This window comes from Mesoplodon mirus, assembly GCF_964341445.2.
Source record: "Mesoplodon mirus genome assembly, chromosome: 11".
NCBI classification, from domain to species: Eukaryota; Metazoa; Chordata; class Mammalia; order Artiodactyla; family Ziphiidae; genus Mesoplodon; species Mesoplodon mirus.
In genome coordinates, this window is record NC_138987.1 from 47,110,761 (window position 1) to 47,135,430 (window position 24,670).

Here is a 24,670-nt window from a genome sequence, read left to right on the forward strand (position 1 = left end):
ATGCAATCCCTATCAAACTACTAGTGGCATACTTCACAGAAATAAAAGAAGTAATTTTAAAAGTTGTATGGAAACACGAAGACCCTGAAAAGCCACAACAATCTTGAGAAAAATAACAGAGCTGGAGGTATCATGTTTCCTGACTTCAGACTATATTACAAAGTCATCAAAACAGTATGGTACTGGCCCAAAAACCGACACATAGATCAATGGAACAGAATACAGAGAAATAAACTCATACATTTATGGTCAGTCAATCTATGACACAGGAGGCAAGAACACACAATGAGGAAAAGACAGTCTCTTCAATAAGTGGTGCTGGGAAAACTGGACAGCTACATGTAAAAGAATAAAATTAGAACATTTTCTCAAACCATATACAAAAATAAACTCAAAATGGATTAAAGACTTAAATATAAGACTGGAAACCATAAGACTTCTAGAAGAAAGCATAGAACACTCTTTGACATAAATCAAAGCAATGTTTTTGGATCTGTCACCTTAGGCAAATGGGACCTATTTAAAAGCTTTTGCACAGCAAAGGAAACCATTGAAAAAATGAAAAGACAACATACAGAATGAGAGAAAATATTTGCAAATGATATGACCAATAAGAGATTAATATCCAAAATATAAATAGCTCATACAACTCAATATCAAAAAACAAACAACCCAATTAAAACATGGGTCAAAGACATGAATAGACGCTTTTCCAAAGAAGACACAGAGATGACCAACAGGTACATGAAAAGATGCTCAACATCACTAATCATCAGAAAAATGGAAAGCAAAACCACAGTGAGGTATCACCTCACACCTATCAGAATGGCTATCATCAAAAAGACCACAAATAACAAATGTTGGCAAAGATGTGGAAAAAAAGGGAACACTTCCACACTGTTGGTGGGCATGTAAATTGGTGCAGCCACTGTGGAAAACAGTATGGAGGTTCCTTAAAAACCTAAAAATAGAACTACCATATGATCCAGCAATTTCACTTCCAGATATTTACCCGAAGAAAACCAAAACACTAATTCAAAAAGATAAATGCACCCCTGTGTTCACTGTAGCATTATTAACAATAGCCTAGACTTGGAAGTAGCCTAAGTGCGCATGTACATACGAGTCATGACTCTATTCCACATCTATGCAACATGAAATAAACTAGTAAGATAAACCATAAGAGATAAGCAACAAAATGTTAGAAATGGTATATGATTTTGTACTCAAATGTGCTTTTAATTCTTAAAGTAGTAATTGTGTCTCTACTAATCCCAAGCTTTGGCTTGACAACCTGGGATAAAGATGTACAGTTAGTTATTACAGAAATGTCTTTAAACTCTGGTACATGTACATGTATATATATAATCAAAATGTTACAAGAAAATTAATCTGGTAACTTAACAATATGTATAATTTTGCATTTGCTGTTCCCTCTGCCTGGAACAGTCTTCCCTTTAGTTCTCTACATTGATGATTCTTTATCACCATTCAAACTCACCTCTTCAGAGAAGCGTTTCCTAATTATCCCACCTAAAGTAGCCCCTCTTCAGTCCCTCTATAAATATGTTATTATCCTGCTTGTTTCCTTCAAAGCAATTACCACAATTTGTAGTTATCTGGTAATTATTTACTCTTTTATTTATCAGTTGTGTGCCTCTTCCCAGTGGGCCAGAACCTTGTCTATCTACTTACTGCCACATCCCCACATTTATTGAGTGTCACTCAATAAGTATTTCAGAATGAAAGACTCTTGTATAATATTTAGAATTTTTATTTTATTTTATTTTATTTTATTTATTTTTTTTGGCTGTGTCGGGTCTTAATTGCACGCAGGATCTTCATTGTGGCACGTGGGCTTCTCTCTAGTTGTGGCGCGCAGCCTCCAGAGCACATGGGCTCTGTAGTTTGCAGCACACGGGGAGCTCTCTAGGTGAGGCACGTGGGCTCAGTAGTTGTGTCGTGTGGGCTTAGCTGCCCTGCGGCATGTGGGATCTTAGTTCCCTGACCAGGGATCAAACCTGCGTCCCCTGCATTGGAAAGCGTATTCTTTACTACTGGACCACCTGGGAAGTTCCAGTGTTCAGAAATTTTAAAACAGGCATTTCTCACAGACTTTTAAAACTAAAAAGTCAGACTGTGGAGCTGTTAAAATCTGGTTCTCTTTTCTTACAAACCTAATAGAAAACTGAGGTTCAGTGCTCCCCCCAAAATCCTTTTAGGATTACAAGTTTGGAATGGAGCCAGGACAAGTCTTTCATTTCCCTGTCTCCCAATTCCGAGAGCTTTCCCAACCAAGCTGTCGTTTCTTCTAGTCTCACTTTATTAGTCCTACAGGATGTATAAACAGTGTTGAACACAAATGAAAAGTGTTTGCTTCTTTTCCCATAAACTGCCTTTTTTCCCTTATAGTGGAGAAATCACATGCTAAAGAGGTCGACATTTATGTCATGTGCAGAAGAAGAGATGAAATCCCATTATAACCCAATCCTGTTCCACAGCATGGCCTATGAGCCTCACTTCTCCTGCAGACCTGGTCAGAGAAGCCACCATATTCACTACATAAAGTCATAAAGTATGTTTTGAAACAGGAAGTAAATAAGTCCCATATACACTGACATTTCACACATCAAAACAATTAATATATAGTTCAGCAGCTATGCCTATTTTCCTCAAAGAGGTCAAATTTAAACTCAAGTAACCAAGGAAAAAAAATCTACAAATAGAGGAGTGTCACATAACCAAGTACCATAATAGTCACAAGTCACAAATCCACTGGAAACTCTGAGAGAAGGACATCGTTTACTGATCTGGAATCAGACCTATTTGGCTCACAGGTAGCAGGTAACTAAGCCACCATGTCTGATGATAAAACACTTCTGCCAAAAGGAAAGGTGGTCGTATTAAACAACTATTTTCTACCCTCCTGGAATAGCTGAGTATTTTATGGTGCCTAGGACAAGGTTCGTCCCTCCAAGCAACTGCCCTCCACTACTCAGAGTTCCTGGGCTTGAAGTCATGGTTCAAAATTCACCTCATCAGAATCCATGGACAGATTAACACAAGTCACTCTCTAACCCTTCAACACAATGGCTGACTGTTCTCTGAGCCAGAACATTTTTGTTATTTCAAAGTTAGCTGTTTCTCCATGTGTAATTGTCCATCTAGCCTATCTTTTCAAATGTAAAGTGACTGAGGGCAGGACCTTCTGGTTTGTAACAAAAGTCCTAGCACTACTCTCTATTTTCCAACTGAACTGACATGTAAACGATGCAATAAAATTCATACTGTGCAGAATATGTTATACTGTGGTCAAATTTATCAGTCACAAAAATGAAGCCCCAAATTACTGGTGCTTGTGTAACCCCGGCAAAACTGTCTGTGTGCATTCATGCCATAATGCTATTAATTCTTTACCTTTATAAAAGAACATGAGATTAGTTTTAAAATTAAGCAAGATGACAGTACACAAATAATACAAATCCAGAAATGGAAAAAATATTAATCTTATTAGTTACAAAGTTTACAATATTTACCCAAGCATAAGACAAATTAGGATTCAGTGGATAATATTATGGTATTAAGATTGGTGCCACCTTGTCTTTGAAGTGATATCTGCCTTTACTTTTTCTATCAATGTGTAATGCATAACAAATAAATTTTATGTATATAATTTTTTTAAAAAGACTTGTGCCAAATGTGCATATAAAGCAATATGAGGAAATAGGTAAATAGCTAACTATTTTATCTATATCCAATAGGTATATGTAAAATAGTGCCCTACTTAGTTCCCAAAGACGTCTAATAAAAACTAAAGCAGACACAAATAACTGCAATCCTATCTACCTCAAGTTTCTAAAAACCCATTTGGTTACACATTCCAAATAGTCATGAGACTCAAACAGCGTGCATCATCAACAACTGCATGGCTAGACCAGTCAGACAACTTTTTACGTAGTCAAAGTGAAGCTACATGTTCAATGCTTTGTAGTAAAGTCAGTGGTATCCCTACTCCTAAACAAGAGGTGTTTTTTATTAAGTTGTTGCTTCTATCCTTAACATAAGTAATAAAAACTTATGTTCTAAGTAGTATTTAATATAACCTAATACTCTGAAAAGATTTCCACTCACACATTATTAGCAAATGGGTTTCAAGTATACTGATTACATGTAATTACATTACATTACTGATTACAATATGAAACAATCTCAGATTTCATTCAAGCAGCTACTGAGAGGAATTTAGACAGAAGCATGTAAGAAGTTATTTGTAATTTAAATAGACACTTAAAATTGTATTTTAAAAATTAACACAATCTTGAACTCACTAAGTGAATTAATTTTGTTAAAACAAAATTCTCTTTAATACTTGCACTAATGTGCAGAGTATAGGAAATGCTGACAATGCCAGGCACATGGTATATACTCAGAAACTTTTTGCCAAAAATGACCTTCACCTAGAGTGCGCTCACAATTATCTAGGGGCTTTCGTCTGAGCAAGGAGGTAATAAGATCACACTGTGTATGTAAGTATCATGTACTGTGTATATGTAAGTCAAACCATGTGTGGCTACCACAGTGACCAGTTTCTGCAGAGTGTTCATTCTATTGCTTCTTCAGCTCTACCAAAAGATAGTAAGAGTGACTGAACAGACCTTCCAAGACTTGTGTATGACATATATCAATAAAGGGTTGTGTGTGTGTTTGGCATTTTCTCAGGTATGAAAAATAATTTGACTAATATAAGTAAGCATCTCCATTGAACAACCAATTAATGTAGAGGCAGAAGGAAGACTGAGAGAAAATGAAACAATTTTGGGGAATGTGAATCCAGCAGGGAATTGTAAAATGTCTACCTTTTCCCATCATTCCCATCTGGCAAATCGCTTACCCAAATCAGACTGTCAAGACTACAGATCTTGCCTGAGAATTTTTAAATCCCTACATGATTTCTTCTCTGAAAATAAATTCATCAACATAAATTAACCAGAACCATGCTTTTTTTGGTTTCTGACATGGTTAAATTGTGATTAGACAATTAAACATTTTAATGAAAACAGGGAAATGAAAAATTGTTCCATAACTAGTATATGAAGGTATTCTTAGTCTTTATAAAAATTAGTATGGAAATTAATGTAACACATGTAAACAAGGTATTTAATTTTACTAAAGTGATTTATTTTGACAATAGTTCAAACTGAATTTTTTTTTTTTTTTTTTTTTTTCTTTTTGCGGTATGCGGGCCTCTCACTGTTGTGGCCTCTCCTGCTGCGGAGCACAGGCTCCGGATGCGCAGGCCCAGCGGCCGTGGCTCACGGGCCCAGCCGCTCCGCGGCATATGGGATCCTCCCAGACCGGGGCACGAACCCGTATCCCCTGCATCGGCAGGCGGACTCTCAACCACCGCGCCACGAGGGAGGCCCCAAACTGAATTTTTATTTAATATAGAAGGTCAATAATACATACTTATATTTATATATTAAATATTTATATGTAAAATATACATATACCCAAAAAATGTCCCCACACTCAAAATGACAACTGTGTCAAGTATATCTGACTTAAAATAAAAGAAATTACAGAAATAAAAATAGTAATTATTTGAGGACAGTGGCATTATGGCAGTGTTTTCTTCATTCTTTTATAACATTATTATATTGCTTTTAAAATTAAAATATATTTATTTTGGTTTAGTTATACATATTAAACCACTTCATCATTTAGAGACATTAAATAATACTAAAAGAATATAATTTATAAGTAAAACTATTACGTAGTTTTAAAATTCATATATGTATAAAATCCACATACCTGAGCCAACCTCTTTTTCCTCTTCTTCAATGTTGTTTTTGATGCTATCATACTCCTCATCAATGGTCTGGTTACCACGCATCTGAGATAAAATTCTACGGGCCTTTTGAGTCTGTCCTTTCTGAATAAGCCATCGAGGGCTTTCAGGTAAAAAGAGAAAGCCAAAAAACTGTATAACTGCTGGAATTGCTGCAAGTCCCAGCATGTACCTGCAATAAGAAATCAATACATTGTTGTAAAATGTGGTCTTATTAGCATTGAGTATGAGTAAAGGTTTGTGTTCACCACATTAGGAATAACACATAATGGTAAAAATTAGAATTATTTTCTTTTTATCATATATGCATGTGTGTTTCACCAGAAAAGATATTTTTATATTGTAGTGAAAAATTGAAAAATGAAAAAAATCTGATTCTTCTTTATCTCTCCCACAAATTACAATGAAAAAGAATGGACAAAAGTCACGATCATTTTGGATAGGCATTCTGAACCAAACACAACATGCAAAACACCAAAATCACCATTCCTATCTAATACTAATATAATTCTGTAATTTACAATATAAAAATGGGGCTAAGACAAAACTCTCTGATATCTGTTTAAAAGATATACTTTTCATTAAAATAAGTGCCCAGATTTATTGCTTTACAGTTATTTCTTCTCTGTAAATGATTAGTTATGATTTCATTTTGCCATCAAGCATCGTTTTTTTTAGACAAAAAAGCACTTTACTTAACAAAAAATGGGGGGGTGGAGGGAGAGTTAGGAAAGCACATAGCAGCCAATAGCAGAAAAAATATGAAGTCAGATGCTAATAATCATTATTAAAGTGACTAGAAATATGAAAAAGCTGCTAATGTTTTAAGTTGTCATCTTCTTCAAATATCTATTCTTAATGACTGACAAAATTCTAAATAACAAATAAGCATAGCACTTTAAATCTACTAGAGAAATAACAAAAATAGCAATATGAGCATATCAATATCAAAGATCTCTCCAAATTATTCTGACCACTGGACTAATCTCCTAATACCTCTAGTCCTCAATCTTTTCAAACTGAGTTAGATTACATAAACTTCAAGGTCTCTTTAAATTGGTGGCTTCTATGAATCTAGGACACCTGGATGTTTTCTACTGATCCAAGTTCCCAGAATATTTTCCATGGTGGATTTATGGTGGTAGAGCTCAGAAGGCCAGTCCTGATTACATAAACAACCCATACTCACTGGTATTCATAAATCAACGAGAATTCACCTGACTCAATACACTTTTCAAAGCTGGTCTAACTTTTAAGCCATGCCAAACCAAAAGTATAGCAGTCTTGCAAGACACATATCTTGTGAATAGGTCTATTATTTTCCAGGCAATTTCATTTTACTTCCAAAAAGAGCAGAAAAACAAAACACAATTGCTACATGGGTGTTAAGAGTACCTCCTACTCAAACAGTAGCTATAAATACACTCAGAAAAATTAACTAAGATTTAGAAAGTGAACAAAGTGTTTATGAATGACTAAATGAATCACTTACCTACAATATTAAAGGAAATCTTATTAGACATGTTTCATACTTTAATCCATAAGTATTGATAATTACACCAATACTTAATCACTCCTTCCTCTGCTCACCTAGAAAACATTTTTAACCTCTATTTATGTCATTATACCTTGTATTATAATAAATTATTTACCTATTTCACTTGACTGCATATTTAACTTTATATTCAGCATAGCACCTTATAAAGTATCTTGCACAGTAGGCATTCAGTAAATGTTTTATGAAAAGATACAAAAACAGCTATATATATCAAAACTGTCTATATAAACTAAACAGAAAACTGTTTCACACTCATATAGTAACATTTTATGCAGCAACTCTACTGGATCATTTAGCTCTGCAAAGTTACTTACACAGAAATTCTTTCCAATGAAACTATTTGTTACTCTAGATATGACCAGACCTTTTCTTCTGAAGACTCATCTGATGAGAACTAGAGAGATCAGCTCACACAAATGCGTATTTCTGGCCTCTTTCCCTTAAGATGTTAACTTGTATAACCAAATCTTAATGTATGTTTTAATGCTGTAAATGAATGAAATTTCTATTCAGTGTGTTCTCTCTTAAAAAATTTAAGAAAAAAGGTTATCCTACATTGCCAATTATTTAAAAGAAAAGCAATAAAAAGGTAGAAACCAAATATATTGGATTAGGAAATAAATAAGAAAAGTACTAAAGATGAAAGCCTTTACTTTTCATTTCTCTATACCTTTCTTGACCTTTCCTTCTGTTTTCCAAACCCCCTTAGTGATGAATTAAGATTAAAGGGGTGCACTGAATACTTCAAAGAAGCACTGAAATGAATACAGAAACTGAATCATTTTTAGACCCAAAGACGCTCACATAATACTTTGCACTTTACTACTCACTATTTAATCTCAGAACATAATATTTTTTAAAAATTAAAAGAAAAAAGAAAAGAAGGGAAGAAAAGGGAAAATGCAAAAAGAAAAATATAAAGATACATATTAGCCTGTTTTTTTAAGCGAGCTGTAGAAGACAGAATACTTTAGCCCTCCAGCCTTCTGATATCTCTAAGTCCCAAGAGTCTAGATCTGACATTTACAATTCAATGTCTTAATACTAGGGTAGGAAAAAGGAACTCACACTCTATTGCCAAACCCTAAGGATATATTAAAGCCTGTTTTCAGAGACTAGTCAAGATAAAACATGTTTTATACACTTACATCCTAAGATTTCTAAAAGTAAAACAAAGGAGCTTATTTTACTGTATTTTAATTATTTTTCATGATAAAAATATTTTGATAGAAATAAATTACCATGGCTTTGTAGAGACCAAATACACAAGAGATCAGGTAACTGTGGTTTATGATGGAGAGAGGGTAGGAGCAGACCTGGGTCATACTTCACCTCTGGACACATTAACCACAAAACCCTGATCAAGTTACGGAACATTTTAATGCACAGATGACAGTGTCCATTTCATTGAGCTGTTGGGAGAATTAAGTGAAATCATTCTTTCGGTACCTAAGCACAAAGAGAAAGCTCAGCAAAAAATGTTTTTACCTCCCTGACCTTCTCCCCTCTCGACTAATTCAATGCAACTTTTCTATTCCAGCTATATCATCCACCCAAACTTTTAGTACCCAGTTTCTTTCTTGAGGAAAAACTGTTCCTCCAATGATATGCATACTGGAGAAGAAGAAGAATAAATGAGTTTGCTTTGCTGTGATACTGATGAAAATTTTAACGTGAGACTAAGAGAGAAGGAACTCTATAGACTAGTTAAGGCACTATTAGACTTACCAAGAGTCCTCTAAATCCAAGGAAACCAGGAACCAGATGAATGACAAGAGTACACTGACAAACCAGGCAGGCAATCCCCAAACAGACAAGCAGCCCCCTATTGACATGGGGGATCTCATAATTATAAGCCAAATCAAGGGTTCTAAACCCTGGCTGCACATTAGAATCACCCAGGAGGCTTTTAAAACACACCAGTGTCCAGGGCGCACCTACCCCAGGGATTTTGACTAATTGCTCTGGGCTTCAAGCTCAGGGAATTCTATTTTTTTTAAAAGCTCCCCAGGTGCCATCAAGGCTGAGAACCACTGATCTAAGTGTTTTAAAAATCCAGGGGGTGAAAGTGAACAATAAGCTCCCAAGGTCCACCTTCGAGCAAACGCCATTTACCTTCTGGAGGCCAGATAGCACATCAAGCGGACAGAAGGGGAAATGAGGTTGACTCAATCAAAAATGCCAAGCCTTCATGAGTCCTAAAAATTTTTAGAATATTCTTTAGCATCATGATCACTCACAGAAAGATACCTTTTAAAACTTTCTAAACTGAAGTTAACAAATGAGCTATTTTCCTGTACAACTAGCAGTACCAGCGCCTGCCTACCAGAAAACTAAGGAGGGGACCTCAAATAGTAAGCAATACTTTCAAATTGTGTGTTTGGGCCACCTATCAACAAAGGAGACAAGCCGGGCTTCTTCACCTCAGATTAAGCCTTCCCAGTGTCAGGAACTGAAACTCTGTAAACCAAACATCCCTCATTCCTGGGTGCCTGCCCTCCCCACTGTGGCTGAGCAGACCTGCTGAGCTGCTGCCATCAGATGGCCTGTGCCTCACACAAAACCAAACAAGTCCTTCATTGAACTGAACAATTTACAACCATTCTTGTTTTAAAGGAATCATATTGCTCTAACCTATGGAACGAAAGACAAGTATCTTTGAATAGATGGCCATTTAAGACAGAGAATTTTGCAGTTCATAACTGCCCCTCTCTGAACTGATGATAACATGGTTATCTGAAGACACAGTCAACAGATAAACATGGTTCTTATCTCTAGTAGTTCCACAGCAGTGATGATGATGTTCCAAATACATGAAAATCTACTTGAAGGTCAAACTCAGCTTGAACAGCAGAAGTAATAGCTAACACATAGCACTAGTTACTATGTGCCAAGCACTGTTCAAAAGAATTAAAATACTTTAACTCATTAATCTTCGCCACATCCCTATGAGGTAGGTACCATTATTATTACCATTTTAAAGACAAAGAAATGAGGCACAGAGAAGATACAGAACTAGCATGCGGTGGAACTAGGATTAAAACCCAGGCTCCCTATAATAAGTGTTTATTGTAAGTCAAGCTATAATAAATGTTTCATGATTACTTGATAATAATTCTGCAGAACCCATAAAAGGGGGCATAAATGTACCTCAGCCTCATGTTTAAGGATTGCTTTAGAAGTCTGTTGTTCACACATCTCTGTGAAGTGCAGTAAAGCCCTGTGGCGATAACAGGGGAAAGGGCTGCTGGGTGCAGTCCCTCCCAACCTTGCCAAACCCTGCATAGCACCTGACACTTAGCACCCACTGGGCTAGGGAACTGCAAACTGGATTTAACAACACGGACCCGCTCGTGGCAAATGGGATATTCTATTACCCTCAACACCAGAGTGCTTCTATGAAAACAGTCGACTATTAGTTAAAAGAAAATATATCATTTGTAAGGGTAAACTTGTGGTGCTCACTTTGAACACTGTGCCAAAATGAATTTTGAGTTCATTTTTCTTTAACATACACTGGTAAACTTTTCATATAGGAAAAATTTAGATAATAACACAATAGATAGTTTAAAAGATGTTTGAGGGCAAAAAATTTTGACTTGGGATTTGATCCTTTTAAAATGTTTTATATGATAGATGTGATAGATCTAAAGTCACTTTTCTCTACACTTTGTTTTCCAATGTCTGCCTTCCAGAGGCCGCCCCAAAAGGAATTGTGCTGGATTGAGGAATTGTATCCTGCATCACGTTCTGTTTCTCTTCTCCCCTCTATTCTTCTTCCTCCTTAAATTCTCAAATGATGGGAAAAGGTTGCCAATGCCTTATAATGCAAGAGCTATACGATTTATGGTTTTACTTGTAAGTCAAGCGGTAACAGAAAGACTATCATAGCTAAGGGAACTGTATTACAAAATATTATATTTAAAACAAATTGTATAAAATTATTTTTATGGCTCTTGAGGTGCTGAATTCTACTAAAGGAAGACATTTTCACTCTGAGAAGCACAGTAAAGATTTTTTGGACACTGCAGTCATTTAGCCAAATATCCTCCTAATAGGCCATGACAGCATTAATGTGCAATTCAATAATCACTTCCTTACCTGTCTTTAGACCTCGTGTTGTTAAAAGTATACATTTTTAAACCAAATCTTCATGTTACATTTTTCTAGTCCTAGAGAATCTTGATATTTTTCAAAACAGTAAGATGAGCTCAGTCACCATCTCTGAAACTGTCCTGGGTACAGGGAGGGTTTTTAGTAATATTCTCTAGTAATATCTCATACTGTCTTATAATAAACTGAAAAAAATCAAATGACAAATTTGTATTTGTTATTCTAATAGTTTTACCTCCATCCTCTATCTTCTAGCTTGCATTCTGTTTATATCTATTTGCTATTAATTTGGAAATCAAGAATGGTTAGCCCATTCTAAAAGCACAAATCAATTAGAGGAATACTGTATCATATCATAATGCTATGCTTTTATTCTTTAAAACTCTACAGTTTCAAATTGGCATTCTTTCACATATAACTATGAAATAAACTTTAAATCTTTTTTTTCCTGAAACATTTCATTGAAAATAGAAAGGGTTAACAGTTAGAGTAAGTAAATTCTTTGAAAATGTTACTTTTTGACGATTTACTGTGTTTGCTTTGAAAGCTAAGGCTGAACTTGCCATCTGAGATGTTATTCAGCTGTTTACCCGGCAAACATCTGAATGTGAGTTAAGTACCAACTCTAAGCCAATCATTAAGCAATTGAGCATCATGAATGAACTTAACCAGAGAGAGTGCATTACTGTGTAAATCCAAAAACATCTCCCCAAGCTCAACTTTCCAATGATCTCTATCATTATACACTTTTTAAGTTTCCCCTTAAAAAGGCATAACCCCATCCCTTCAAACCACATCCAAGAACACCGTCCTTCAGCCCTATATCTAGAGCTACCCAACTTCGCTGTTCAAGAGTCCTACGGATTTTGAGTTTTTTCATAAACTTTAAGTAATAATCACATGAGTAATGCATTTACTCCGAGATCCCTATTCTTGGATTTACAGAAGAAATAGCCACCTTTAAATATCAACGATAAAATAATTACTCAATAGTCATCAAACATGAATTGTGATTTATATATGTTCTTACTTAATGCAAGTTTTAAATGTAAGAAGATAACACTGAATTTAACTACCTGCTATAGTTACAACAACTTACTTGATAATATATTTAAAATTTTTTCTTCATCACTCACAAATCCATTTCAATAGATAAGAAATTAAAATAAGAAAATACTGCCTAAGAAAAAAGGCTACAAATGAACCTACCTACAAAACCGAAATAGAGTTACAGATGTAGAAAATAAACATATGCTTATCATGGGTTAAGGGGTGGGGGAGGGATGAATTGGAAGACTGGGATTGACACATACACACTATGATATATAAAATAGATAACTAATAAGGACCTACTGTATAGCACTGGTAACTCTACTCAATACTCTGTAATGGCTTATATGGGAAAAGAATACAAAAAAGAGCAGATATATGTATTTGTACAACAGATTCACTTTGCTGTACATCTGAAACTAACACACATTGTAAATGAATTATACAACAATAAAAATTTTTTAAAAAAAGAAAATACTGCCTAATTAAGACCTCAGGCTAATAAGTTAATTTTCCTCTGCTATTAAGGGCCATGTAGAATATTAACATCAGTGACTGATACACTTAAAAATCTGATGGCAGGGCCTCCCTGGTGGCGCAGTGGTTGAGAGTCCGCCTGCCGATGCAGGGGATACGGGTTCGTGCCCCGGTCTGGGAGGATCCCATATGCCGCGGAGCGGCTGGGCCCGTGAGCCATGGCCGCTGGGCCTGCGCGTCCGGAGCCTGTGCTCCGCAACGGGAGAGGCCACAACAGTGAGAGGCCCGCATACAGCAAAAAAAAAAAAAAAAAAAAAAAAAAAAAATCTGATGGCAGTTAGAGAGCAAACAGGAGACACACAGCTGGGGGTACATAATAAAAAAAAAATCAATGTGTCAAGTTGGATTCTTTCAAGTAAAAAGGTGATGTGATACATCACCAGCAAATGAGCAATTTTTATGTTACCTAGTAAATGAGTCTATGTAAACTGTTAAAAAATTCATAGCCATAGATGTAAACATATATATAAGCCAAAGAAAATATTAACTCTATCTACATAGTTAGGAGAAAATCTCTCAAAGTAATTTGATATCAGTACATAAGGCAAATGGCTTGGCCGAGGTTATTTAGTGCTGTGGTCATAGCAGAAGCAGCAAGATATACTTGCTTTAATAGAATAAGATTAGATGCTATTTAAATAAATGAATGTGGTATTTTGCAGAGATGTTAGTTTTAAACAACATGGCAATATGCATTAAGATGTACAAAATTCACAGTACGAGTGCTGAAAATAATGCACGCACAACCATACCTATATACACACCCTTTTTTTTCAAACTCTGAATATCTTCCATATGCAAACTCTATGTTTGGGATTTTGGAGATACAGAAATGACTAAGAGATATTCCCTTGCTTCAAGGAGCTCATACCTAGTAATCATGGAACAAAACTGGATTATGTAATTGTTTTGACTGAGATTTAGGCACAGTGTAAGAGTAAGGAGAAAAGTTATTTCAACAGAGGATATTAGAAAAAGTGTCATGGCAGAAACAACATTTAAACTATCACTGACCATTGCAGAAAAGGAATATAATGGAGGGAGCCAACATAAGGTTGAAATTAACTTTTTTTAGGCAAAATTTGCACATAATGAGATTCAAGGTGTACCATTCTATGAGTATATATATGTGTGTGTGTATATATATATATCCTTGTAACTACCATCCCCATCAAGAAACAGAACATTTCCATCATCCCAGAAAGTTCCCTCATACCTTACCCCCTTCCAGTCAATCCCCATTGCCTTAGACAATCACTGATCGAATTTCTGTCCCCATAGCTAATTTTGCATATTGATGAACTTCATACGGAATCTTAGAGACCATACTTCTTTGTATATAGCTTCTTTCAATCTTGTTTTTGAGATACATCCATTCTTTCTGATCCACTGATTTATTTATCAATCCTTACCAGTCTCATTGTTTTAGCTTTATAGTAAGTCTTGAAATCAGATAGTGAATCATGCAACTTGTTCTTCAAGATGTTTTTGGCAATTCTAGGTCCTTTACTTTTCTGTAAAAATTTTAGAATCTACTTGTCCTTTGCAGTGAATTTGAATGAATGTAAGTGGTGATAGCAGACATCTTTGTCTTGAATTCCATCAGAAGGGAAAGCATTCAGGCTTTCCCCACTGAGTATAAAGCTGGCTGCAGGTTTTTTTGTAGATGCCCTTTATTAAATTCAAGAAGTGCTCTTCCATTCTAGTTTGCAGAAAGGTTTTATCATAAATAAAGGTTATTCTGTCAAATGTTGTCCTGCATATATTGAGATAGATCCTTTAGGTTTTCCTCCTTTAAATAATTTCAACATGGTTACTTGCACAAATTAATTTTCATATGGTAAACAAACCGACTTTTCTGAGAAAACTGCCTTGGTCAGTTTATATAAAAGGATTTATTATTCTTTTACATATTATTGGGTTTGATTTTACTAATATTTTAAGGATACTTTCAATCTGTGTCTAGAGTTTTCTTTGCTTGTAACAACTTAAGCCACTTCCAGAACTAACAAGCCATGAATCCGAACCACAGTCTTTCCCAGTGTACTGGAATCTCCATTACTACCAAAAGTGCAGCCCATCCAGGTCACTGCTGGTCTTTAACAGTCTCAGAAGGACAGAAACAAAATTAATTAAAGGTATTCAGCGGCAATTTCAAGAAGAGCCTCATTCAATTTGTTATAGGAATGGGTAGCCCTTAGGTATAATATCTAACATAAAGTGCATTGGAGTCTGTTATGATATACTTTAATATTTAGCATGTACTTATGAATTATTGAGAATCTATGTCACTATTGAATGTACTAAAAAAAATTGGACAATTAAGTGAGGCATGACTGATTTCAGAAAAAAAAAAAAAAGCCACAATTTAGTTATGCTGGCCTCAAAACTCAGCCGGGAAGTACTCCTTCTACCTCTATGTTCTTAAAGCTTTTGTTTAAGCTTGGAGCTATTTATTCTCTAAATGTTTTATTTAATTCACCAGTGAAACCATCTGGGCCTGAAGTTAGCTTTTCAAGTAGGTTACTAGCAATGATTCGACTTAATAAATATAGGGATATTCAGATTTTCCATTTTACCTTGTGTTGGTTTTTAGTAGAGTTGTGATTTTCAAGAAATATGTCCATTCCATCTAAGTTGTTGACTTTATTGGCACAAAGTTGTTCAAAGTATTCCCTCACTATCCTTATTATGTCCATAGAAATGATGTGCTTTTACTCCTGATACTAACAATTTGTGCTTTATCTTTTTAAATCAGTCATAATCAGTTTACCAAGTTTATTAATAATTCCAAAGAACCAACATTATTTTTCTATTGTTTGTCTGCTTTGTATTACATTGGCTTCTATTCTTTATTAACACCTTTTGTTTCATTTGTTTTTAATATGCTCATATTTTCCTAGCTTAACATGAAACTTAGATCATGTGACTTCTCCCCTTCTCTAATAAAATCACTTTAGCTATATATTATGCTCTAAGCACAGCTGAAACTGCATTCTACAAATTTTGATATATTTTATTTTCTTTGAACTCAAAACTGTTTTCTAATTTTCCTTCTGAGGTCTCCTTAAATCCATGAGTTATTTAGGACATGCTGCTTTAATTTCCAAATATTTGAAGCTTTTCTGGCTATTTTATTGATGTCTAATTTAATTCTGCTATGGTCAGAGGACATATTCTATAAGAGTCATTTTTTAAATTTATTAACATTTATTTTATGATTCAGGATATGGCCAATTTTACAGAATGTCTGATGTGAATTTGAAAAAGAATGTGTACGATGCAGCTGTTGGGTGTAGCTATCCACAAATGTCAATTATGCCTAGGCAATTAAGAGTGTTTTCCAGTTTTTCTACAAACATTTTTTGTCTAGGTGTCTTATCAGTTGCTAAGAAAAGAGTTAAAAATTTTCCCAATATGAGCCTGAATTTGTCTATTTCTTCCTTTAGTTCTGTAATTTTTAAATTGTGATAAAGTCTACAAAATAAAATTTCCCATTTTAACCATATTTAAGTGTATAGACCTGCAGCATTAAGTACATTCACAATGTTGTACAACCACCATCTGTTAATTTTTTGTTTATGCATTTTGAAGTAAACTATACATTCTTTATCATTTTTAATTCTGATGAATTGACTCTTTTATCATTATGAAATGTCCCTCTTCATCTCTGGTAATACTACTTGTCTTAAGGTCTACTTTGTGTAATTATTAATATAGCACACAAGCTTTCTTATACTTACTGTTTGCATAGTCTATCTTTTGCCATCCTTTCACTTTTAACCTATCTATAGCATTTTACTTAAAGTATATCTCTTTTACACAATACAAATCTGTGCCATGCTTTTTGTACACAATGATAATTTTTTACATTTAATGTAACTGTTGCTGTAACTGGATTTTAAGTCTACCATTTTGCTATCAGCTTTCTATTTGTCCCATCTGCTATTTATTTTTTTCTTTCTTCTTTTTTTTTAATATTTATTGTTTATTTATTTTTGTCTGTGTTGGGTCTTTATTGCTGTGTGAGGGCTTTCTCTAACTGCGGCAAGCAGGGGCTACTATTCGTTGCAGTGTGCGGGCTTCTCATTGCCGTGGCTTCTCTTGTTGTGGAGCATGGTCTCTAGGCCCGCAGGCTTCAGTAGTTGTGGCACGTGGGCTCAGTAGCTGTGGCGCAGAGCACAGGCTCAGTAGTTGTGGCACACAGGCTTAGTTGCTCTGCGGCATGTGGGATCTTCCTGGACCAGGGTTTGAACCTGTGTCCCCTGCATTGGCAGGCAGATTCTTAACCACTGCACCATCAGGGAAGTCCCTATTTATTTTTTTCTTGCCTTTGTTCAGATTATCCAAATATCTTAAGTATTTCATTTTAATTCTCATAATGGCTTCTTAGCTGTATCCTTTTGTAATCTATTCTAGTGATTGTTCTCAGAATAAGACATGCATCTTAACTTATCAGTCTACCTAGAGATAACACTGTAACTCTTCACAAACATGTATAATTCTATTTACTGACCCCAATTTTTCTGCTATTATCATCATATATTTTATAACATATACATTATAAATCGCACAATAAATTTAAATGTAAACAGTCATATGTCTTTCAAAAAATGGAGAGAAGAAAAAACAAATTCCTTTACATTTGGTCTCTTATTGATAGCCACTACTTTTCCTCCCTACTGTGGATGGATGACCTTTCATCTAGTGTCATTTCCCTTCAGTCTGAAAATTTTCCTCAGCATTTCTTATAATGCAGGAGGTCTAGTGGTGACAATCCGTCCTAACTTTATTTGAAAATGTCTTTATAAGCATAATCTTGAGGTTTGCCTATATTAACCAATTTTTCTTTCAATTATGGGTCACATTTTCTGTTTATTTGCATATCTAATACTTTTAATGTGTTTTGAGTATTGTGGATAAACTCTGGAGACTAGATTTTGCTCTCTTCTGAAGAACACTCACTTTTTTATTAGGCACCTTGTATCTGTGGAAGCTTGGTTTTACACTTGGCTAGTGTAAATCTGTTTTCAGTTTTGGCTTGGTCTTAGGGGAAATTCCTTAATCATGCAACAGGTCTTTACTCCTAAGGCTGGTGCTTCTTTGATTTCCGTGGAAGCTCAAGCTGTTGGCCCCTCTAACCTGGCAGGTTTCAAATTCCAAATAGGTCCTTCCTCCTATGGGCAGGAAATAAAATCTGTCTCATCTTTCACCGTCTACTAACTGTTGCTTTCTGCAGGCTCCATGGAATCTCCCCTGTAATATTCACAGTTCAGGGATCTGTAAAACATTTGTAGCAAATTAATATTCAGATTTGGTGGCTTCCTCCTCTCTGGGTCATTTTTTCCTGGATTTTACTCCTCAAATTTCAGCTGCTCTGGCCATCCCAAACTCTAGCCACTTATACCACAAGCCAATAAAACTGTAGTTTTCTGCTTAAGTTCTCGCTGCCCAGCATCACGGATTGAGGGCTGCCCTCAGAGAAAAAGTGATAGGTGTAGATCTCACCATGAACTGTTCCCTTCAAGGATCAAATCCCCCTTTAGTTTCTTGGTGCTGGAGCTCTCCAGTGTTTTAAACATTTTTTTTTATTCTGTCTATGACTTATAATGGTTACCTTCAGGGGAGGTTAGTCTTAGGCCAATCAGTCTCATTAGCAAACTATATTAACTTTTCACCTGGACAATTCAGATAGTTGAACGTGGGGGCGATTTTTATTGCCAGCTTTATGCAGGATAGAGACCCAACCTAAGGTTTTTCTGGAGATAACAGCAAACAATACCTAGGAACATTTAAGAGTCTATAAGTATGTTCACAGCTACTAAAACTCACTTGATCCACACAGTAACACTGTACAATTGCTGAAGCATTAGCTAATGAGGATGTCAGTGCTTAGATAAAGCAATGAATGTGTTGTTAAAGCAAGTCTCAAATCTCTTCTGTCCACTACACTTTTATGATAAACAGTCATATATATATCTTGTATCTTAATTCTGTCAATAATAAAATTACAAATATCTTCAGTAGTAAGATATTTACTTGTTAACCAAATCCATCTATCTTAAAATGTCCAATGTCATAAATAATAAGAGTACTTTCCCTGGCATACATTTTTTTTTTTTTTTTTTTTTTTTTTTTTGCGGTACACGGGCCTCTCACTGTTGTGGCCTCTCCCCTTGTGGAGCACAGGCTCCAGAGGCGCAGGCTCAGTGGCCATGGCTCATGGGCCCAGCCGCTCGGTGGCATGTGGGATCTTCCTGGACCGGGGCACGAATCCATGTCCCCTGCATCAGCAGGCGGACTCTCAACCACTGTGCCACCAGGGAAGCCCCCCCAACATAAATTTGTTTAGAAATATTACCCTCTTTTAAATATGATTCTGAAAATCATCTTATTGGCATGGTTTTAAAATTGTAAAATATTATGGGAGAGAGAAGCTCATAAATTTTTTCATCTAAAGTAATGCTGGGGCTTCCCTGGGGCGCAGTGGTTGAGAATCTGCCTGCTAATGCAGGGGACACGGGTTCGAGCCCTGTTCTGGGAAGATCCCACATGCTGCGGAGCAACTAGGCCCGTGAGCCACAACGACTGAGCCTGCGCGTCTGGAGCCTGTGCTCCGCAACAAGAGAGGCCGCGATAGTGAGAGGCCCGCGCACTGCGATGAAGAGTGGCCCCCGCTTGCCACAACTAGAGAAAGCCCTAGCACAGAAACGAAGACCCAACGCAGCAAAAATAAATAAATAAATAAATAAATTAATTAATTAATTAATTAAAAAATCTTTATTAAAGTAATGCTGATTTTTTAAAATTATTTTCTAAGACTGTCAATAAACAAACCTGAACTCAATGTACTGTTAGAGAGTGCAATGGATTTAAAGTTCTATTCATACCTGTTAAGACTAGCCTTCCCACTTCACTCTCAAACTCCCAAATAGTAATCATGGCCCTCCCAGTAGCCACTCTAAACTTCTCGCCATTGCCCAAACATGACTGGCTCTTTTACACTATAGGGCCTTTGAAAATTATATTTCACCTAGAGTTTCCCTCTCCCTCACTCTGCCTCGAACTCTTTTATTCATAAAAGACGCAGCTCAAATATCATTCCATTTGTGAAGCTAAGTTATTTATTCCCCGAGAGCTCCCATAACACTATCATTTACTTAACATGCTGACGAAAAGCCTCTCCTTCATTAGTCTGTGAGGTGCTTGATTGCTTAAGGACAGGTACATTTCTTATTGATCTTTCTATCTCTAGTATCAAGTACAACAGGAGTATGTAGTAGGTGCCAAAAAATTTTTTTGAATGACTGAATGATTTCCATACTAACTGATGTCTCCAAGAGTATCACGTCAGTACCTCACACCAATATTCTGGCAGTACTCTCACAATAGGTTCCCTGAACCCACCCAAGAGCCAAGAGTTCCAATAAATTCTGGACCTCACTGCCATGTTAATCACTGGCTAACATTATGGCATGAACTGCTTCAAAAATAATAGCTTCCCTTTGTCTGTAGATAAAATTTCAAAACCTCCAGCCTAGAATCCACAGACCTCTACAGTCTGGCTCCAATCTACCATGTACATCTTAACTTCAGTTTCAAGCCTCCTGATCCTGCCCTCATCCATCCTACTCTCTGTCCTCATTTTCACCTAAGTCCACATGAATTCTGCCAATTCTTCAAAGCTCAGCACAAGTCTCACATTGTCCATGAATTAGCCTGGTGATACTCCAGAAAAATATCTAATATAGATGTAACTAGCACTAATACCTTGTGCTTTTCATTCAACACCGGTATTACCTCAAATTTTCCTTCTTCAGCTGAAAAAAGAAAAAGAAAACAAAAGAACATCATGTGAATGATGAAACATGCAAAAATACCCAGTGTACTTTGCAAATAGCTGTATATAGTCTAGTGAGGTGGAATAAGATAACTGTAATTTAAAAAAAATTAAACCTGAGAATCAGTAAAAGTCAATATGAAGAAGAATTCAGCCCTTCTATAGATATACCATTCTTTTTAATATAAATCACATGGTGATTTATGTAACTATAAATAGAGGAACACTCATTTGAAAATCAGCTCTATCCAAGAAAGAAGAGCAAAGAATGTCCTGGGGCCCAGAGAGGTACATTATTTTGAGAGATGTAAATTTTCATAGGCTCAGAAACCAGTTTTCTTTCTCTGATTTTTATGCTCAGTAAGAAATATTTACAATTAATAATTTAGTTTTTCAGCTACCTGCAAAGATATCTATTCCCCAGCAAAAATTAATGAATTGGTATTTTGGTCTATATTCAATATCTTTTTACTTTGGTTAAGAGTCTCTTTCCTGGAGCCCAGTCAATTTCAGCTAAGTTCAGTAAACATTTAGTAAGCCTTTACTATGTTCCAGACCCTTTCCTAGACCTAAAAATGAGTACAAGGTCAACGACATTAAAAAGCTCCAAAGTGAATCAGAAGAAATAGACAAAATAAGCAACTGGTTCAAAAAAATGGTGAGTATAAAAGTGAAACCATGTACAAAGTATTATGAAAAGGCAAAGGAACAAAGACAGTTTCACATGATATACAAGCAAAAGATTTAAAAGAGGAACAAGAACTGAACCAGTAAAGCAGGACAGAGTGGAAAGACATTATAAGCAAAGTGAGCAGAAGGAAAAAAACAAACAGGAAAAAGCAAGATGTGACTACTGTATACAGTTTATAGGTGTAAACCTATGTTGTATAAAGAAGGAAGGAAGGAAGGAATAATGAATTTAAAAATCTAGGAAAGCAGGCATGGATTGGATAATGAAAGGCACTGCAAGCCATGATGAAGAGACTTATTTTTTTCCTGTAGGAAATGGGGAGTCTTGGAAGCATTTTAGCAGTGGCATGTCCAGATAAGTGTTTTAAACCGATAATGGTGGTGGCGAAGTTCACTTTACTATATGTTTATAGAGTGCCAGGTTTTAACTCGGCAATTAAAAAAAGAAAACCATGTGCCATATTGTGAAGCAATTATACTCCAATAAAAATGTTAAAAAAAGAAAAAGAAAACCTTGCCTTGCCTGAGGTGTAGTGAGTAAATCTCACTATGTTCAGTAAGCACAATTCAAAAATATTAGCACAGAAAAGGGCAAACAGTGATAAAACGCCATGTCATTAGTGCTAACTACCAAAATAACTCTGTCATCTTCATAAGCACTATAATATATTAGACAAAAATAAAATCTTTCTCAATATTATTAGTCATCAGGGAAATGGAAATCAAAATCACAAGATGCTACTTCATACCCACTGAGATGACTATAATTGAAAAAGAGAGACAATAATTGTTTACTAGGATATGGAAAAAATGGAACTCATACATTGCTAAATGGGAATGTGAAATAGTGCAGCCACTTTGGAGAACAGTCTTGCAGTTCCTCCAAAGGTAAACATAGTTACCATATGACCTAGCAATTCTACTCCTATGTATACACCCAAGAGAACTGAAAATATATGCCCACCCTGAAACTTGTACACAAATGTTCAGAGCAACATTATTTTTAATAGCCAAAAAAGCGGAAACCACTCAAATGTCCATCAACAGACGAATGGCTTAACAAAATGTGGTATATCCACATTACTTGCCAATAAAAGGAAATGAAGTACTGACACATGCTACAACATGGATGAACCTTAAAAACATGCTAAGTGAAAGAAGCCAGTTATAATGGACCACATATTGATACATGAAATACCCAGAATAGGCAACTCTATAAGGAAAAAAAGTAGATTAATAGTTGCCTAGAGCTGGGAGGAGCTGGGAAGTTGGATGATGACAGCTATGGGGTACAAGTTTTCTTTTCGGGGTAACAAAAATGTTCAAAATTTGATTGTAGTGATGACAGCACAACTCTGTAAACATACTGAAAGCCACTGAATTGTACATTTTAAATGGGTGAACTGAATGGTGTATGGATTATATTTCAATAGTTATTTTTAAAAACTTAATCTTTACTGATATTTTCAAAATCCTTATTTCTTCTTTCTTATGGAGCCCAATGATATTCTTCCCACTATAGTAGTATTATGACACTACAGTGCTACAAAAGTATCAGCAGGCAATCTTCTACAGGCAATTTTTTCTAGAAAAGCTTATCTTTCAACAGTTCAGCAAAAAACAATTTATTTCTATGACATCCAAACAATAAGAGAACAGAAGCTTTGACCCATCTGACACAAAGGGTGATTTAGTCTTTCAACAACCTCAACATCTAAGAAGTTCTTCTGTCAGTTTCATCTTCTGTATATCTTAATCTTATCACTATCATAAAAATTATCAGTAATCATATTTTAGATTTTAAACACTTGGAAGCAGAATGAGGAAAAATGTGGTTATATTTCAACTAAAAAGAACTGGCTCTAATCTACGGCACGTAATAACCATGTGGTCTCAGGCAAATATTTAACTTCTCTGAGCATTTTTTTTTTTTTTTTTTTCTGTATGCGGGCCTCTCACTGTTGTAGCCTCTCCCCTTGCGGAGCACAGGCTCCGGACGTGCAGGCTCAGTGGCCATGGCTCATGGGCCCAGCCGCTCCGCGGCATGTGGGATCTTCCCGGACTGGGGCACAAACCCATGTCCCCTGCATCGGCAGGCGGACTCTCAACCACTGCGCCACCATGGAAGCCCCTCTGAGCATTTTTTAAATCTACAAATAGGGAATAATACTAGTTCAAGGTTTTGGTGAAGAAGAAATGATATTCACTAACAAACTCTAAAACTGTTCATCAGTGTAGTGAACTAGTTAATCTGGGACACTAGGTACATAGTATGACATCAAAGGTTAGTAACTTAGAGTTTCAGAGAAATAAAAGGCAAATAAAAAGGAAACAGGGGTTCCCTGGTGGCGCAGTGGTTGAGAGTCCGCCTGCTGATGCAGGGGACACGGGATCGTGCCCCGGTCTGGGAAGATCCCACATGCTGCGGAGCAGCTGGGCCCGTGAGCCATGGCCGCTGAGCCTGCATGTCCCGAGCCTGTGCTCCGCAATGGGAGAGGCCACAACAGTGAGAGGCCCGCATAACGCAAAAAAAAAAAAAAAAAAAAAAAAAAAGAAACAAAACGTTAACATATTCAAACTCTTGGAATGTAGGGAACATTTTAATGATACATGAAAATATGAGTATGAGAAAGAAATTTTATATGAAACATTTAAAACCACATTTCCTTAGAACTTTTGGAATACATGGCCACAAAATGATGAATTATCTATTGTTATAATCATGAGTAAGTTATAATTGCTGGTAATTCTAATGTTGATGCTTAGGTAATACTCCAATTTTCACTTGCTTGTAACCACATTCCTATGAGTCCAGGAGTCAGATGAGGTAAACACACAGCTAAGGATGCTGAAAAATAGAAGAAAATAGTACACAGAAAATTCACCTGTAAGAAAAAAAGTAGACATATTTGCATATATACACAAATAAACATGTATTTGTACAAAAATTAAGTGGATTCAAAGTGATCTGATATGTTAATGCACTGGTCTGAATACTAGCCCAAGTTTGTTTTCCATCCTCTTATTTTATTTT

General features: G+C 35.9%; 1 protein-coding gene across 2 annotated transcripts in view; it reads right to left on the reverse strand.

Annotated features, from left to right (window-relative positions):
* The window catches only part of SLC2A13 (solute carrier family 2 member 13), a 462,624-nt gene that overhangs the window by 350,225 nt on the left and 87,729 nt on the right, over window positions 1-24,670 (reverse strand). For both annotated transcript variants that reach the window (XM_082635385.1, XM_082635384.1), the window contains exon 3: window positions 5,812-6,020. In XM_082635385.1, coding sequence (XP_082491511.1) covers window positions 5,812-6,020 — 209 coding nt within the window. The remainder of the gene's footprint in view (window positions 1-5,811; window positions 6,021-24,670) is intronic.